Source organism: Kogia breviceps, chromosome 4 (assembly GCF_026419965.1).
Source record: "Kogia breviceps isolate mKogBre1 chromosome 4, mKogBre1 haplotype 1, whole genome shotgun sequence".
NCBI classification, from domain to species: Eukaryota; Metazoa; Chordata; class Mammalia; order Artiodactyla; family Physeteridae; genus Kogia; species Kogia breviceps.
In genome coordinates, this window is record NC_081313.1 from 172271284 (window position 1) to 172290629 (window position 19346).

A 19346-nucleotide genomic window follows, 5' to 3' on the forward strand; every position below is an offset into this window, starting at 1 on the left:
GGCAGAGTTCGGAGAGTCCAAGGATCTGGGGTCTGGTCCCAGCTCTGTCACTGATCTTGCTGGTCCTGGTACTTTTTGGGTGCCCAATTTCCCCCTCTGTGAGGTGCGAGGAGCTGACCACCGTGATCTCCCACTGGACGCTCTAGCTTGGCCTCTGTTTCTGATTGTTTCCTTAAGGAAGGGAGGAGGTGCTCAGGTAGACAACTAAGGGAGGGGGTTTGGGCAAAAGCCAGACTCCACTTCCTGCTTCCTGCTGCCTCCAGTCTTTGCTAACACTGTGTCTTTTCCCTGGAACACTCCTTTCTCCACTCCCCACCTCCACTGGCCCAGCTGGCTTCAGCTTATCCTTCAGGACTTGGTGTATGTGGCACCTCCTCCAGGAAGCCTTTCCTGATCCCCTGCCCCTTCCCAGTCTGGGACTGGTGTCTCCCACCGACTTCTATGCTTCTGCCACTCCACCTTGATCATTTGTCCATCTTGGCCAGGCTGCATGCATGAAGTGTAGTAGGGGCTCAGCAGAGTGTGTCTATGCTGAGAGAGAGTGAATGGCATCCGGGCAAGAAAGGTGGAGAGTAGGTTAGCAGGACATCACATTGAGCATGAAGGACCGGGGGGCAGGGGGGTGGGTGGGTGTTCGGATAAGCTCGCCTTGGCTACAGGTCCATGGAGTTTGGCTTTGGGTAGCAGATGCAGGAGAGATGTGAGGTTTCATGGGGTGGCCACTGCCTGCCACCTTCACACCTGCGTGTGCCATCCCCTGGGTGAGAAGATACACCCACCTGTCTGGCTCTTAGAGGCTTGAGGGGTGGGCCAGGAGGGAGGGTGAGGGTCTCCTGAGCGCCTGGACGAGGGAGGAGCATGGGGGACACTGGGGATCGCGTACCTAAGGAGGGTCGCCCTGGCAAAACCTGGCAGACGGCGGGGGAGAAGGGCAGCTGTTGTAACAGCCCAGGTCTGGGGTGACAAGAATCCCTGGAGGCTGCATCCTTGTCAAGGAGGAAGCAGAATCCCATGCCAGCCCCTCCTGCTCTTCTCTGCCCTTGGGGCCGCCAAAGGGCTCGGCTGGGGAGTGAGCACTGCAGCCCCCATGCTGGCCATTTGGGCCCTGGAGAGGTACGGGGGGGCACAGGGTGGCTCTGAGGGGCTCCCCAAGTGGACAACAACCCTGGCCCTCTGCTTCCCTGGCAGCCAGGGAGTTCCCACGTGGGAATGCAATCTCCCACTCCCGCACATTCCAAAACCCTGGGAGCAGGCCGCGCCTCCCCCAGGGAGGGTCCACCCAGTTCGGTCTGGTGGTGCCAGCCCCTGAGCAGGAAGTTGTCAGGTAGAACCCAGGGAACTTGAAAGATTAGGACAGATCTATGGTCAGCTTCCTGTTCACCTTTAAGGCCAGCCGGACCCTTGGGTGGGAGGCAGGGGGTGGGGTGGGGTAGGGGGGCGTCTCTTGGTCTGGCAACAGGCTTTTAGGGAGCCAGGCTGAGTCTGGTAGGTGGGGATCCCCCGTGCCCCTCTTCACAAAGGGTATCAGTCAGCAGGCGTTAGGCGCCACGAGGGCACTGAATAATGCCAACTGACCTTTGCCAGCCACCGAACCACTGCTTTCCCCTAGGGCAGGCCCTGCCCCTCCCGGGAAGCTCAGCAAGGCGTGTCCTCAACGCCCTCCCAGGAGCGCGGCTGGCTCGACTGGGCTGGGTTCAGTCACTGGGAGTCGCTCGGGGTGTGAGGAACGCTTCCCTGGCGGGTGGGCAGGAGCATGGGCAGGGAAAGCCCTGCACAGCTGGGGCGCCATCGGCAAAGGCAGCTGGTGGCTCTGACTGTGACCCTCCTCCTCACCTGTGGGCCAGGTAAGCCGGGCTGAGCTGGGGCCAGTGGAGGAGTCGGACAGATTCCTGGAAAAGAGGGGCAGATGTGACAGGCGCCTCAGCTTCCTAAGCCCCCACACCCCCGACCAGGGGCAGCCACAAGGGCTTTTGCTTTTCAGCAAAGGCTTCCATCACAGCCAGCCAGGTGAGGCTACGTTTTCCAGACTGACTGAGGAGACTTCACACAGTGGCTGCATCGTGATTAAATGCTGCTGGATCAGAGATACCCAGGCACCTCTTCTTTCGCTGGCTCACTTATACGTTCATTCCCTAGGGTTTGGGTGTGTTTTTTTTGTTTTTTATTGGAGTATAGTTGATTTACAGTGTTGTGTTAGTTTCAGGTGTACAGCAAAGTGATTCAGTTATACATATACATTCATTCTTTTTAAGATTCTTTTCTCATATAGGTTATCACGGAGTATTGAGTAGAGTTCCCTGTGCTCTACAGTAGGTCCTTATTGGTTATCTATCTGGGTTTGTTTGTTTGTTTTGTTTTTTATTGACACCTCTGACCCCAGTACCTGTGCTCAGCTCTCAGGTGGGAAATGAGCAAGTCACAGCCCCAGGCTTGCAGGAACTCCAGGCTGGTGGGTGAGGCAGAGGGGTGCCCAGGCTCTCTTGGTACAAGGCTGAGCAGGAGCTTTGCCACCTTAGGGGTTCTGGAGGTGAGGGTTTGCCTAAACTGCAGGGTGGTGTTTGGTTGGCAGGGATTTCTACAGGTGCAATTAGTGGAAGAAGGAAAAGGGCACTCCTGGCAGGGAGAACTGGGTGGGCAGAGGCCAGGAGGCAGGAAGGTGCAAGGTGTGTTTGGGTCATTCAATGTGATGTGAGTGCATTTGGGCTGCTTGAAGGGGGGATGCTGAGGGGAGGGGTGGGAGCAGAAAGGCAGACTGTGAGGGTTAGGGGAGGTATGTTCTTCGCTCTCAAGGGGGACTTTGCAGGCCTGTTGGTCACCTGTGGGATCAGCTTGGGTATGGCTAACCAGACAAACTCACTGGCCTCAGGAAAAGCTGGGAGTACAGCTTGGCGTTGGGCTCTCTCCCCTATGGAAAGAAGGTCCAAGATCCTCCACGTGTGGCTCCAGGGCTGCCTAGACCCCCAGACTGTTTTACTCCAGCTGCCTCCTCAGGCAGGAAGTCAGGGCTTTCCAGCCAAACCGTTCTGGTGTCCAAGATAACCTGAGAATGGGCATCTACTATGTGCCAGGTGCTTAAATATCTGTTCGTTTACTCCTCCCAGGAAAAAGGAGTGTCCTTAATGCTTGTCTGGGAAACGGAAGCCACTAAGGCCTGAAGGAGAGTGATGGTGGGGTCATCCTGCTTCCCCATCCTGAGGACCTCAGGCCCTGGACACTGGCAGCCCAGGAGCCACCCGGAGTATGTGGGCTGCCTCCTCACCCACTCAGGCCTCGCTGCAGCTCCTGAAGCAGGTGGAAAGGGCCCCCCAGCCCTGAGTCACCCAGGCCAGCTCTTGCCCCTGAAAGAGCTCTGCGGTTGGACACCATTGTAAGGCACCCACACAATGGCCTGAATCGTGGGTGGGTTTGTATCAGACAATTCCACCACCTCTGATGGGGCGTGTCCCCCTGAGCTGTCCCCAAAGCACGTTTAACTGCTTTTGACCCCAAGGCTCCCTTAGAGTCTGATGCTGAGGGCTGTTTGAACTGAGCAGACTCTTGCTCCTGCCCCAGTGAGGGCTGGTTGCCTGGACTAAGGGTTGACATCCCTCCCCAATTCCCCATCACTTCCACAGTAAACAGGACGCCTGTCAGGGCAGGGATCCCCCTGGAATATCAATTCAGACACCCTTCAGGACTCTTGACTTTAATGCTGGGAAAGACTCCCTTAATCCCTGGGCAGAGATGAAAAGAAATCTAAATCCAATGCTGACAGGCTGTGTGTCCTTGGGCTTGACACCTAACCTCTCTGAGCTTCCATCTCCCCAAAGAGTAATTTTAAAAATTCCAGAGCCGAAGGATATCCATTTCCCACTCACCTCTCCCTCCGCCCTGGACCCATCTGGTGCATCTTCATCCACATCTGCATCCTGTGCTTTTTCCCTCTTTGCCTCTGTGGCTGAAACACCCCAAGATCCCAGAGGACTGCAATAATCATCATTTTGTATTGCATGCCTACTATGTGCCAGGGCTTTTTTTTTTTAAACATTGTTATTAGAGTATAATTGCTTTACAATGTTGTGTTAGTTTCTGCTGTGTAACAAAGTGAATCAGCTATATATATATATATATATACACTACCAAATGTAAAATAGATAGCTAGTGGGAAGCAGCTGCATAGCACAGGGAGATCAGTTGGGTGCTTTGTGACCAGCTAGAGTGGTGGGATAGGGAAGGTGGAAGGGAGACGCAAGAAGGAGGGGATATGGAGATGTATGTGCCGGGGCTTTTATCTGCGTTATCTGGATTGAGCTTGTGTGGGTGAGAATAGGGGCATATTGCCTCCCATTTTACAGAAGAGGAAACTGAGGCTCAGAGAGGTTGAGCTTTTTGTTTAAAGTCACACAGCAGGGATCTGAACACCCATTTCTAGATGATTCCTAAGTCCTGACCTTTACCCTCTGCCTGGGAAGAGACTGAGGGTTGAGGAGGATTTCTCGTCTCCTGGCTGTTTCCTGGCCCTTGAGTACCTCCCACAGGGGAGATAGCTGTTCTCCATTGCCCCTCTGAGCAGGACCCTGACAGCATAAAGATCTTGCTGTGCTGTTGAGCCCCTTCCTGGGTCCCTGGACAACAGTCATCGCCCCAGTCCAGGCTTGGCTGAGATATCCAAGGTCCAGGGAGGGAGATTATCAAGGGACAGGGCATTGGAGGGAGTAGGTGTGTGCGTGGAAGGTATCTGGAGCTGAGAGGTGGGTTCCAGAGTGTAACCTGCTCTGGCCAGAATTTCAGAATCTTTCACCACCTGTGACTCAGCTCCAGGAAAAGAGGAAAGGTTTGCTCATGTTTTCTCCCGATCACAAGGAATAGGTCACCTTTCTTTCCAGTTACTTTGTGACCTCCCCCAAAAGGAAGGTGCTGGATCCTGGCAGGCAGGGCAGCCCTAGGCTTCTTTATACCTAGGTTGTCCTTCTGGTCACTTGATGCTCCCAAGGTTGCCCCAGGCGAGCAGGTAAAATGAACCCCTCCCGCCTTCAGGGAGACCCAAAGTTCCAGAGTGATGTGAATGGCCATCCCCATTTCAGAGGTGAGGGGACAGAAGCTCAAAGAAGTTTTCACATGTGACCAGGGTAGATCTGGGCTTCAAACCCAATGTGTCTGACTCCAGACACCACACTCTGCATCCCACTATCCAGGTCTGGCTTCTGGGCACAGGTAGCAGCCCGCTTCCTCATCTTCCTGCTCAGGGCTCAGAGCTGTCCCCAGGGGCCTTAATGCATCATAAGCCCAGAGCTGTGGGAGGCAAATGCCAAGCCAGCTGTGAGCGAGAGAAAGATCCTTGCTGAGCTGATTCTAGCAGGGGCAGACAGACCATAACCCATAACAATAGTAAGTAAATTAGGTATTTAAGTATTAAGAAGGTGATAAGGAGAAAAACTTGGGACAGAGAATCTGGGGTGCTGGAGTGTGTTGGGGGGCGGGTTGCTCTTTTCAATGGGGCGGGGTTGGGGGAAGCCTCCCTGAGAAGCAAAGACTTGAAGCGGGAGGACGTTGTTGCTGTGGGCCCATGACTAACACATCCCAGTGAAACCCAGTGCAACATGGGGATAGATGTGGTCTGGTGTTATTTCTGCTTTAAAGATGGGGAGGGCTTCCCTGGTGGCACAGTGGTTGAGAGTCCACCTGCCGATGCAGGGGACACGGGTTCGTGTCCGGGAAGATCCCACATGCCGCAGAGCGGCTGGGCCCGTGAGCCATGGCCGCTGGGCCTGCGCATCCGGAGCCTGTGCTCCGCGACGGGAGAGGCCACAACAGTGAGAGGCCCGCGTACCACAAAAAAAAAAAAAAGAAAAAAAAAGATGGGGCAACTGAGGCTCCATGAAGTGAGCTGGGGCAGAACCAGGATGAAATCCAGGACTCCAGGACTTGAGTTCCAGCTGCATGTGTGCGTGCATTTGTGTGTGTGTGTGTGTGTCTTACTGAATTTGTATGTGTGCACAAGTATGTGGGAGAGTGTGTGTGTGTGTGTGTGTGTGTGTGTGAGAGAGAGAGAGAGAGAGAGAGAGAGAGAAAGAGAGCTCTTTTTTTCTTGCAGGGGGTCCTCCTCTTTCTCTCCTGGCAGCATGTCCTCACTTTTCTCAGGTGGGAAGAAGAGCCCTTAGGTCTTTCCTTCCAGGGCAGATAGGACTTCTGCCCTGGGGAACAGTTGGTGCTGAAATCCCCAAAAGACCACCCCCACCAGCAGTCCCTTGTGGGTGCAGGATGGGCCAGCAGGGCAGGGTAGGAGCAGTGGACTCTGCCCATTATTGGAGGCCCCTCCTGCAGGTGGGGATGGGCTTGGCATTTCCCTTGCTGTCCTGGGCTGGGTGCCCCCTCCCTGCACCCCCCTGCTGGGTCCCCACCTGGGAGGAGATGCCCAAGGAGCTGCCCCAGCTCATCTGACCCCATACCTGCGTGGAGCCAGGCCTCACAACAGTCAAGGGAACAGACATTGCAGTGAGGCATCCTGCCTGGCTGTCCCCCACCCTCTCTGGACCTCTCATCCCACACTGACCAGTCTCATCTACTTCCATTGGACCACGCTGCCCCTTACAAGGGCTGTTCTGGGACAGCTGTCCTTTGGGCGTCCAGCTTTGTGACTCCCCAACATACAGTGAATCTGACCCCAGCTCCCCATCATTGATTCTTATCCTGGTCCCCACTTTCTCTGATTCTGACCCACTCCCTAAGAGTAACTCTGATCCAAGTTACCTCCTCCCTCTAATAATAATAATATTGTGATAAGTGCTATGCTAAAATGAGTTGTAATAATGTTATTTTTATTATTTTATTATTTATTATTTTATTTTATTTTGTATTTTTAAATTTTAATTCACATAAAGTTCAGTCTTTGGTGAATTTTGACAAATCATATTCATCAACGATCGAGAACACTGTCGTTTAAGCCCTTTGCATAGATTAATTCATTTAAAACTCTTAGCGACCTGATGAAGTACATTATCATTTCCACGTTGCAGATAAGGAAACCAAAACTGAGGAACTGTTAGTTATGTGACTTGCCTAAGGTCAAGTCACTGGTCCGTGGTACAGCTGGGCCTCTATTCCAGGCAGCCTGGCTCTGTAAACCCCCAGTGATACTGACACCAGCTCCCTTGTGAACTCAGAGCCCGCCAACCTCCCAGTGATCCCAGTGATGAGAAAAGAGATTGGATCGGGAAGGAAGCCAGGCAGAGCTGGATAGCAGAGGATGAGCTGAGGCAGGAGCATCTAGCAGACTTTTTAGACTGGGATCCATAATAAGATCCTCCCCCGCTTTCCCCCTTGGTAACCATAAGTTTATTTTCTATACCTATGACTCTATTTCTGTTTTGTAAATAAGTTTATTTGTACCATTTTTTTAGATTCCACATACAAGCGATATCATATGATATTAGTCTTTGTCTGACTTATTCACTCAGTATGACAATCTCTAGGTCCATCCATGTTGCTGCAAATGGCATTATTTCATTCTTTTCATGGCTGAGTAATATTCCATTGTATATATGTACCACATCTTCTTTATCCATTCCTCTGTCAATGGACATTTAGGTTGTTTCCATGTCCTGGTTATTGTATCAATAAATAGTGCTGCAGTGAATATTAGGGTGCATGTATCTTTTTGAAGTATGGTTTTCTTTGGATATATGCCCAAGAGTGGGATTGCTGGATCATATGGTAGCTCTATTTTTAGTTGTTTAAGGAACCTCCATGCTGTTCTCCATAGTGGCTGTACCCATTTACATTCCCACCAACAGTGTAGGAACTGTCTCTTAGAAACACAATTGCCAGCAGCAACCATGCCTGAGCCTACAACCCAGGCAGTTCACAGCCCCCCACGCTGGGGAGAACCCAGCTGGATGAAGGAAAAGCCCTGGGCTTTGCCTCCTTCCAGCGTCACTCAGTTTACAAGGAATGAGCCTCTGCCTTCTGTGGTGTGCTGGGCCGTGCAGGTGGGCAGCTTTCCCCTGGGTGGATGAGCAGGAATTCTGAATTCTGGCTGCATTCATGTTTTAGGATCTGTTCTGAGTTGTCTGAGACTCCCTACTTCCTAAATTTATTACCCTCATCGTCACAATCATTTTCATTTTTGCTTTTTATTTTTTTATTCTATCCTCCTCATCCTTTTTTTTGATAAAAGTATGTTAGAAATTTATTAGAAATATAAATGTATTAATCTACAAAAATAAGAATTGACATTTAAAATGTGTAACAAAACTCCACGTTTTTTTCTGGTTAAATATTCAGAATCCTAAGAACATATTTACATACATATGTTTATTTAATGAGTATTGTGATAGGGTAATCACAATAGATGTATTTACCTAATATTTTAGGTTTGCTGAATGCAACAAATGAAAGAAGAACAAGAAAAAGCCAGATTGACAGCCTCTAGAAGAAAGAGATCAAACCTATCATTATTGTTAAGAAGTAGTGTAGCTGTAGGGTCATTTTTTTTTTTTTTTTTTAAACCTTAAGTCCCTAAGCTTTGTAGGCTAGTCATCATCCTCTGGGTTATCAAGGGCAAACTCCTGCAAGATCCCCCGGAGTCCGGGGGTCTTGCCCTCAACCACCACCTTAAAGGAAGCCATTTATGTCTGATTTCACCCCTGCTACTTATAAGCAAGGTTGGCTCCTCAGCTCTAGGGGTGAGAGAGCCTGCAATTTGCCTGCTGGGGAGGAAGGACCAGGCCTCTGGTATCTGGGACCTGGCAGGGTGGATGCAACCAAATGAAGAGGTACTCCCAGCAGCAACCGGCAGTGGGATGCAGAGTCCAAAAAACATAGACCCAGTCATCAGCGTTGCCCTTCATTAGCTACATTACCTTGGAAAGTGTTGCCACTTTGTGCCTCAGTTTGTCCATATGTAAAATGGAAATAATTTCACTGACTAACAAAGAAGGCATATGGAAAGCACCCAGTGCAGGCCGGTGACCCTCTGGAGCCATTCAGAACCAGTGACTAAAGATAATAACACCAGGAAGCCCCAGGAGACAATAAATTCTGGACCTGCAGGTCACTGCATCCCTACTGCACTTTCCTTGTATTCATTTTCGAGGGCTAGTTTGCATGTTTGAGTGCTTAGCTCAGTGGGACCTGATAGCAGATGAGTGCTACCTGCATCTGAGAGGTCCCCTCCCCTCTACTGAGCTTTAAGGGCAGAAAGCACCCTAACCTGGACCCTGAGAAAGAAGCAGCCTGCTCAGGATAGGACAGAAGGCCCCAGAGAAGTCGGGTCACAACAGAACTGGATGTGGACCCTCACTCAGAGCCCTTGCCGCTACGGAGCTGAATCCCTGCTCAACCTTGGGGCAAGAGGAGGAGGCAACTTCTTGCTTCTTCTAGGTGAAGTCCCCAAAGGATTCAGGCTGTGCATCAGACCACCTCTCTTTAGGATATGTGCCTTCTTATTAGGGGTTCAGCCAGTCAGTATGAGGGGGGCTGGGATGGCCCTATCTTATCACAGACTCTTCTCCTCCCCTGGGTTCTAGGAAGCTGGCTCCTTCCAACCCAGAAGCTTATAGGGTGGAAATAATGATAATGAATTATTATGTTATGTGGATAACTTAGTGCCATTCAGCAGGGGTGTGTGTGTGTGCGCTGGGGTTCTTGGCATTGGTGGCTGTGTGTCCTTGGGAGTAATGTCCCCAGTGTTTTCCTTCCATTTGCTTATCTCTGTTAGGGCTTCTGGGAGCATTTACACAGAATTCAATCCAACTCGATCATGGTGTATTATTCTGCCATTTGCAGCAATGTGGGTGGACCTAGAGAATATTATGCTTAGTGAAATAAGACAGAGAAAGACAAATATTGTACGATATCACTTATATGTGAAATCATACCACTTATATGTGAAATCTAAACAAATATATAAATGAATGTATATGCGAAAGAGAAACAGACTCAACGATATGGAAAACGAAAGAGTGGTTACCAAAGGTGAGAGGGAAGGGGGAGGGGCAGGTTAGGAGTAGGGGGTTAAGAGATACAAACCACTGTGTATTGGGTTGGCCAAAAAGTTCGTTCGGTTAATGAATACGTTGTTCAATAAAGTTCTTGGTGAAAATGAAAAATGTGTCTTTTATTTTTGCTTAAAACCAAACGAACTTTTTTGCCAACCCAATATAAAATAGTAAGCAACAAGGATATATTGTATTGCACAGGGAAGTAAAACTGTTACCTTGTAATAGTTTTTAATTGAGTATATATAAGCTGTAGAAATACTGAATCACTAGGCTATACATCTGAAACTAATATATTACTGTAAATCAACTATACATCAATTTTTAAAGTCATCTCATTAACATGACAAAAGGTACCTTTATTGCTCTCATTTTGCAGGAAATTCCAAGGGTATTAGGAGCTCTTTGCCAGAAATGGGGACAAAGACCAAATACATATTTCTTATTATAAATTACAACATCACAGCTTTAAAGAAGACTTTCCAGAGGAGGAAATGCTTGAACTGTGTGGGTTTTTTTTCATTTATTGAGGTAGCATTGGTTTATAACATTATATAAATTTCATGTATACAACATAATATTTTGACTTCTATATACACTACAGCATGCTCACCACCAAAAGCTTAGTTTCCTCCATCACCATAGGGTTGATCTTCTTAACTCATTTCGTCCTCCACCCATTCCATTTCCCTTCTGGTAACCTGTACTATGTTCTCTGTACCTATGTGTTTGTTTTTGTTTGGTTTGGTTTGTTCAGTTATTTTTAAAAAAATTCTGTTTTATTTATGCAGTATTTTATTTATATGTTTGGTTTTTATATTCCACAACTAAGTGAGATCATATGGTATTTGACTTTCTCTGTCTGACTTATTCCATTTAGCATAATACCCTCTAGATCCACACATGTTGTCACAAATGGCAAGATTTCATATTTTTTATGACTGAGTAGTAGTCCAGTATGTGTGTGTCACACACATTCTTTATCTTTTCATTCACTGATGGGCATTTAGGTTGTTTCAATATCTTGGCTATTGTAAGTAATGCTGCAATGAACAGAGGGGTGCATATATTTTTTTCAGATTAGTGTTTTGATATTCTCTGGATAAATGCCCAGAAGTGAAATAGCTGAATCATATTGTAGTTCTATTATTACTTTTTTGAGGAAACTTTAGACTGTTTTACATAGTGACTGCACCAATTTACATGAACACCAACAGTTTATGAGTGTTCAGTGCAATCCCTATCAAAATTCCAATGACATTTTTCACAGAAATAGAATTTTTAAATCCTAAAATTTATATGGAACCACAAAAGACCCCAAAAAGCCACAGGAAACAGAGAGGAAAAAGAAATAAAAGGAATCCAAATCGGAAAAGAAGTAAAATTGTCACTGTTTGCAGATGACATGATACTATACATAGAGAATCCTAAAGATGTTACCAGAAAACTACTAGAGCTAACCAATGGATTTGGTAAAGTAGTAGGATACAAAATTAGTGCACAGAAATCTCTTGCATTCCTAGACACTAATGATGAAAAATCTGAAAGAGAAATTAAGGAAACACTACCATTTACAATTGCAACAGAAAGAATAAAATACCTAGGAATAAACCTACCTAAGGAGACAAAAGACCTGTATGCAGAAAACTATAAGACATTGATGAAAGAAATTAAAGATGATACAAACAGATGGAGAGATATACCATGTTCTTGGATTGGAAGAATCAACATTGTGAAAATGACTATACTACCCAAAGCAATATACAGATTCAATGCAATCTGTATCAAGCTACCAATGCCATTTTTCACAGAACTAGAAAAAAGAATTTAACAATTGGTATGGAAACACAAAAGACTCCGAATAGCCAAAGCAATCTTGAGAAAGGAAAACAGAGCTGGAGGAATCATGCTCCCAGACTTCAGACTATACTACAAACCTACAGTCATCAAGATAGAATGGTACTGGTACAAAAACAGAAATACAGATCAATGGAACAGGATAGAAATCCCCAGAGATAAACGCACGCACATATGGTCACATTATCTTTGATAAAGGAGGCAAGAATATACAATGGAGAAAAGACAGCCTCTTCAATAAGTGGTGCTGAGAAAACTGGACAGCTACATGTAAAAGAATGAAATTAGAACACTCCCTAACACCATACACAAAAATGAACTCAAAATGGATTAAAGACCTAAATGTAAGGGCAGACACTATAAAACTCTTAGAAGAAAACATAGGCCGAACACTCTATGACATAAATCACAGCAAGATCCTTTTTGCCCCACCTCCTAGAGAAATGGAAATAAAAACAAAAATAAACAAATGGGACCTAATGAAACTTAAAAGCTTTTGCACAGCAAAGGAAACCATAACCAAGACAAAAAGATAACCCTCAGAATGGGAGAAAATATTTGCAAATGAAGTAACTGACAAAGGATTAATCTCCAAAATATACAAGCAGCTCATGCAGCTCAATATCAAAAAAACAAACAACCTGGAGATTGGTTCAAGATGGCGTAGTAGAAGGACGTGCTCTCACTCCCTCTTGTGAGAGCACCAGAATCACAAAGAACTGCTGAACAATCATCGACAGGAAGACACTGGAATTCACCAAAAAAGATACCCCACAGCCAAAGACAAAGGAGAAGCCACAATGAGATGGTAGGAGGGGTGCAATCACAATAAAATCAAATCCCATAACTGCTGGGTGGGTGACTCACAAACTGGAGAACACTTATACCACAGAAGTCCACCCACTGGAGTGAAGGTTCTGAGCCCCATGTCAGGCTTCCTAACCTGGGGGTCCGGCAACAGGAGGAGGAATTCCTAGAGAATCACACCTTGAAATATAGCTGGATTTGATTGCAGGACTTCGACAGGACTGGGGGAAACACAGACTCCATGCTTGGAGGACACACACAAATTAATGTGCACATCGGGACCCAGAGGAAGGAGCAGCGACCCCATGGGAGACTGAACCAGACCTACCTGCTATTGCTGGAGGGTCTCCTGCAGAGGCAGGGGATGGCTGTGGCTCACTGTGGGGACAAGGACACTGGCAGCAGAGGTTCTGGGAAGTACTCCTTGGTGTGAGCCCTCCCATTAGCCCCAGCAAAGAGCTGGGTATGCTCCAGTGCAGGGTCACGTCAGGCCAAACAACCAACAAGGAGGGAACCCAACCCCACCCATCAGCCAACAAGTGAATTAAAGTTTTACTGAGCTCTGCCCACCAGAGCAACACCCAGCTCTACCCATCACCAGTCCCTCCCATCAGGAGGCTTGCACAAGCCTCTTAGATAGTCTCATCCACCAGAGGGAAGACAGCAGAAGCAAGAAGAACTACAATTCTGCAACCTGTGGAAGAAAAACCACATTCACAGAAAGATAGACACAATGAAAAGGCAGAGGACTTTGTACCAGATGAATGAGAAAGATAAAACCCCAGAAAAACAACTAAATGAAATGGAGATAGGCAACCTTCCAGAAAAAGAATTCATAATAATGATAGTGAAGATGATTGAGGACCTCTGAAAAAGAATGTTGGCAAAGATCAGGAAGATGTAAGAAATGTTTAAAAAAGACCTAGAAGAATTAAAGAACAAACACCTAGAAGAATTAAAGAACAAACAGAGATGAACAATACAATAACTGAAATGAAAAATACAGGAGAAAGAATCAATAGCAGAATAACTGAGGCAGAAGAATGGATAAGTGATCTGGAAGACAGAATGGTGGAATTTACTGCTGCGGAACAGAATAAAGAAAAAAGAATGAAAAGAAATGAAGACAGCCTAAGAGACCTCTGGGACAACATTCAATGCACCAACATTCGCATTATAGCGGTCCCAGACAGAGAAGAGAGAGAAAGGACCCGAGAAAGTATTTGAAGAGATTATAGTCAAAAATTTCACTAACATGGGAAAGGAGATACCCACCAAAGTCCAGGAAGCACAGAGAGTCCCAGACAGGATAAACCCAAAGAGAAAAATGCTGAGACACATAGTAATCAAATTGATAAAAGTTAAAGAGAAAGAAAAATTATTGAAAGCAACAAGGGAAAAATGAAACATACAAGGGAACTCCCATAAAGTTAACAGCTGATTTCCCAGCAGAAACTCTACAAGCCAGAAGAGACTGGCATGATATATTTAAAGTGATGAGAGGGAAGAACCTATAACCAAGATTACTCTACCTGGCAAGGATCTCATTCAGATTTCAAGGAGAAATCAAAAGCTTTACAGACAAGCAAAAGCTAATAGAATTCTGCACCACCAAACCAGCTCTACAACAAAGGCTAAAGGAACTTCTTTAGGTGGGAAACACAAGAGAAGAAAAGGGCCTACAAAAACAAACCCATAAGAATTAAGAAAATGGTAATAGGAACATACATATTGATAACTACCTTAAACGTGAATGGATTAAATGCTCTAACCAAAAGCCACAGGCTCGCTGAATGGATACAAAAACAGGACCCATATATATGCTGTCTACAAGAGACCCACTTCAGCCCTAGGGACACATACAGACTGAAAGTGAGGGGATGGAAAAAGATATTCCATGCAAATGAAAATCAAAAGAAAGCTGGAGTAGCAATACTCATATCAGATAAAATAGACTTTAAAATAAAGAATGTTACAAGAGACAAGGAAAGACACTACATAATGATCAAGGGATCAATCCAAGAAGAATATATAACACTTATAAATATATATGCACCCAACATAGGAGCACCTCAGTACATAAGGCAAATACTAACAGCCATAAAAGGGGAAATCAACAGTATCACATTCATAGTAGGGGACTTTAACACCCCACTTTCACCAATGGACAGATCATCCAAAATGAAAATAAATAAGGAAACACAAGCTACTACAAAAAAAGAAAATTACATACCAATATCACTGATGAATATAGATGCAAAAATCCTCAACAAAATACTAGCAGACAGAATCCAACAACACATTAAAAGGATCATACCCCATGATCAAGTGGGATTTATCCCAGGGATGCAAGCATTCCTCAATATATGCAAATCAATCAATGTGATACACCATATTAACAAATTGAAGAATAAAAGGCATATGATCATCTCAATAGATGCAAAAAAAGCTTTTGACAAAATTCAACACCCATTTATGATACAAACTCTCCAGAAAGTGGGCATAGAGGGAACCTACCTCAACATAATAAAGGTCATATACGACAAAACCACAGCAAATATCATTCTCAATGGTGAAAAACTGAAAGCATTTCCACTAAGATCAGGAGCAAGACAAGGATGTTCACTCTTGCCACTATTATTCAACATAGTTTTGGAAGTCCTACCCACAGCAATCAGAGATGAAAAAGAAATAAAAGGAATATAAATTGGAAAAGAAGAAGTAAAACTGTCCCTGTTTGCAGAAGACATGATTGTATACATAGAGAACTCTAAAGATGCCACCAGAAAACTGCTAGAGCTAATCAATGAATTTGGTAGAGTTGCAGGATACAAAATTAATGCACAGAAATCTCTCGTATTCCTATACACTAACAATGAAAAATCAGAAATAGAAATTAAAGAAATAATCCCATTCACCACTGCAACAAAAAGAATAAAATACCTAGAAATAAACCTACCTAAGAAGGTAAAAGAAATGTATGCAGAAAACTATAAGACACTGATGAAAGAAATCAAAGATGACACAAGCAGATGGAGAGGTATACCATGTTCTTGGATTGGAAGAATCAATATTGGGAAAATGACTATACTACCCATAGCAATCTACAGATTCAATGCAATCCCTATCAAATTACCAATGGCATTTTTTACAGAACTAGAACAAAAAACCTTAAAATTTGTATGGAGACACAAAAGACCCCGAATACCCAAAGCAGTGTTGAGGGGAAAAAAATAGAGCTGGAGGAATTAGACTCCCTGACTTCAGACTATACTACAAAGCTACAGTCATCAAGACAATATGATACTGGCACAAAACGAGAAATATAGATCAATGGAACAGGATGAAAATCCCAGACATAAACCCACACACCTATGGTCAACTAATCTATGACAAAGGAGGCAAGGATATACAATAGAGAAAAGACAGCCTTCAATAAGTGATGCTGGGAATACTGGACAGCTACATGTAAAAGAATGAAACTAGAACACTCCCTAACACCATACACAAAAATAAACTCAAAATGGATTAGAGACCTAAATGTAAGACTGAACACTATAAAACTCTTAGAGGAAAACAGGAAGAACACACTTTGACATAAATCACAGCAAGATCTTTTTTGATCCACCTCCTAGAGTAATGGAAATAAAAACAAAACTAAACAAATGGGACCGAATGAAACTTAAAAGCTTTTGCAAAGCAAAGGAAACTACAAACAAGCCAAAAAGACAACCCTCAGAATGGCAGAAAATATTTGCAAACCAATAAACTGACAAAGGATTAAACTCCAAAATATATAAACAGCTCATGCAGCTCAATATCAAAAAAACAAATAACCCAATCCAAAAATGAGAAGAAGACCTAAACAGACATTTCTCCAAAGAAGACATACAGATGGCCAAGAAGCACATGAAAAGAAATGCTGCTCAACATCACTAATTGTTAGAGAAATGCAAATCAAAACTACAATGAGGTATCACCTCACACCAGTTAGGATGGGCATCATCAGAAAATCTACAAACAACAAATGCTGGAGCAGGTGTGGAGAAAAGGGAACCCTTTTGCACTGTTGGTGTGAATGTAAATTGATACAGCCACTATGGAGAACAGTATGGAGGTTGCTTTAAAAAATTAAAACTAGAACTACCATATGACCCAGTAATCCCACTACAGGGCATATACCCTGAGAAAACCATAATTCAAAAAGACAATGCACCCCAATGTTCATTGCAGCACTATTTGCAACAGCCAGGTCATGGAAGCAACCTAAACGCCCATTGACAGATGAATGGATAAAGAAGATGTGGTACATATATATAATGGAATATTACTCAGCCATAAAAAAGAATGAAATTGGGTCACTTGTAGAGACATGGATGGATTAAAGACTGTCATACATAGTGAAGTAAGTCAGAAAGACAAGAACAAATATCGTATATTAACGCATATATGTGGAACCTAGAAAAATGGTACAGATGAACTGGTTTGCAGGGCAGAAATAGAGACAGAGATGTAGAGAACAAACATATGGACACCAAGGGGGGAAAGTGGCGGGGGTGGGGTGGTGATGGTGTGATTAATTGGGAGATTGGGATTGACATATATACACTAATATGTATAAAAGAGATAACTAATAAAACTTGCTGTATAAAATATAAATTAAATTAAATTAAAAAGAAAAACCAAACAACCCAATCCAAAAATGGGTAGAAGACCTAAATAGACATTTCTCCAAAGAAGATATACAGATTGCCAACAAACACATGAAAGGATGCTCAATATCACTAATCATTAGAGAAATGCAAATCAAAACTACAATGAGGTATCACCTCACACCCATCAGAATGGCCATCATAAAAAAATCTACAAACAATAAATGCTGGAGAGGGTGTGGTGAAAAGGGAACTCTCTTGCACTGCTGGTGTGAATGTAAATTGATACAGCCACTATGGAGAACAGTATGGAGGTTCCTTAAAAAACTAAAAATAGAACTACCATACAACCCAGCAATCCCACTACTGGGTATATACCCTGAGAAAACCATAATTCAAAAAGAGTCATGTACCACAATGTTCACTGCAGCTCTAATTTACAATAGCCAGGACATGGAAGCAACCTACGTGTCCATCGACAGATGAATGGATAAATATATGGCACATATATACAATGGAATATTACTCAGCCATTAAAAGAAAGGAAATTGAATTATTTGTAGTGAGGTGGATGGACCTAGAGACTGTCATACAGAGTGAAGTAAGTCAGAAAGAGAAAAACAAATGTCATATGCTAACAAATATATATGGAATATTGGGAAAAAAGTGGTTGTGAAGAACCAAGGGGAGGACAGGAATAAAGACGCAGAGGTAGAGAATGGACTTGAGGACACGGGGAGTGGGAAGCATAAGCTGGGATGAAGTGAGAGACTGGCATGGACATATATACACTACCAAATGTAAAAGAGATAGCTAGTGGGAAACAGGCACAGGGAGATCAGCTCAATGCTTTGTGACCACCTAGAGGGGTGGGATAAGGAGGGTGAGAGGGAGACGGAAGAGGGAGGAGATGTGGGGATATATGTGTACATATAGCTGATTCACTTCGTTATACAGCAGAAACTAACACACCATTGTAAAGCAATTATAATCCAATAAAGATGTTTAAAGAAAAATACTAGCAAACAGATTCCAATAGCACATTAAAAGGATCATACACCATGATCAAGTGGGATTTATCTCAGGGATGCTAGGATTCTTCAATATATGCAAATCAATCAGTGTGATACACCACATTAACAAATTAAGGAATAAAAACCATATGATCATCTCAATAGATATAGAAAAAGCTTTTGAGAAAATTCAACACCGATTTATGATAAAAACTCTCCAGAAAATGGGCATAGGGGGAACCTACCTCAACATAATAAAGGCCATATATAACAAACCCACAGCAAGCATAACACTCAATGGTGAAAAAATGAAAACATTTCCACTAAGATCAGGAACAAGATAAGGATGTCCACTCTTGCCACTCTTATTCAACATAGTTTTGGAAGTCCTAGCCACAGCAATCAGAGATGAAAAAGAAATAAAAGGAATAGATATCGGAAAAGAAGAAGTAAAACTGTCAGTGTTTGCTGATGACATACTATACATAGAAAATCCTAAAGTTGCCACCAGAAAACTACTAGAACTAATCAATGAATTTGGTTAGGTTGCAGGATACAAAATTAATGCAAAGAAATCCCTGGCATTCCTATACACCAACAACGAAAAATCAGAAAGAGAAATTAAGGAAACACTCTCATTTACCATTGCAACAAAAATAATAAAATACCTAGGAATAAACCTGCCTAAGGAGGCGAAAGACTTGTACTCAGGAAACTATAAAATACTGATGAAAGAAATTAAAGGTGACATACACAGATGGCGAAATATACTATGTTCTTTGGATTGGAAGAATCAATATTGTGAAAATGATTATACTACCCAAAGCAATCTACAGATTCAATGCAATCCCTATCAAATTACCAATGGCATTCTTCACAGAATTAGAAAAAAATTTTTTACAATTCATATGGAAACACAAAAGACCCCGAGTAGCCATAGCAATCTTGAGAAAGAAAAACGGAGTTGGAGGACTCAGGCTCCCCAACTTCAAACTATACCACAAAGCTACAGTAATCAAGACAGTATGGTACTGGCACAA

General features: G+C 44.1%; 2 protein-coding genes across 3 annotated transcripts in view; one reads left to right on the top strand and one right to left on the bottom strand.

The window, feature by feature from the left end:
- ZNF14 (zinc finger protein 14) overlaps positions 1–19346 on the bottom strand; it is a 299800-nt gene that overhangs the window by 230503 nt on the left and 49951 nt on the right. The window lies entirely within an intron of this gene.
- LOC131755822 (mucin-16-like) overlaps positions 1693–19346 on the top strand; it is a 56187-nt gene continuing 38533 nt past the window's right edge. The window contains 1 exon segment of the mRNA XM_067033320.1: positions 1693–1844. Coding sequence (XP_066889421.1) covers positions 1754–1844 — 91 coding nt within the window. The 5' untranslated portion in view covers positions 1693–1753.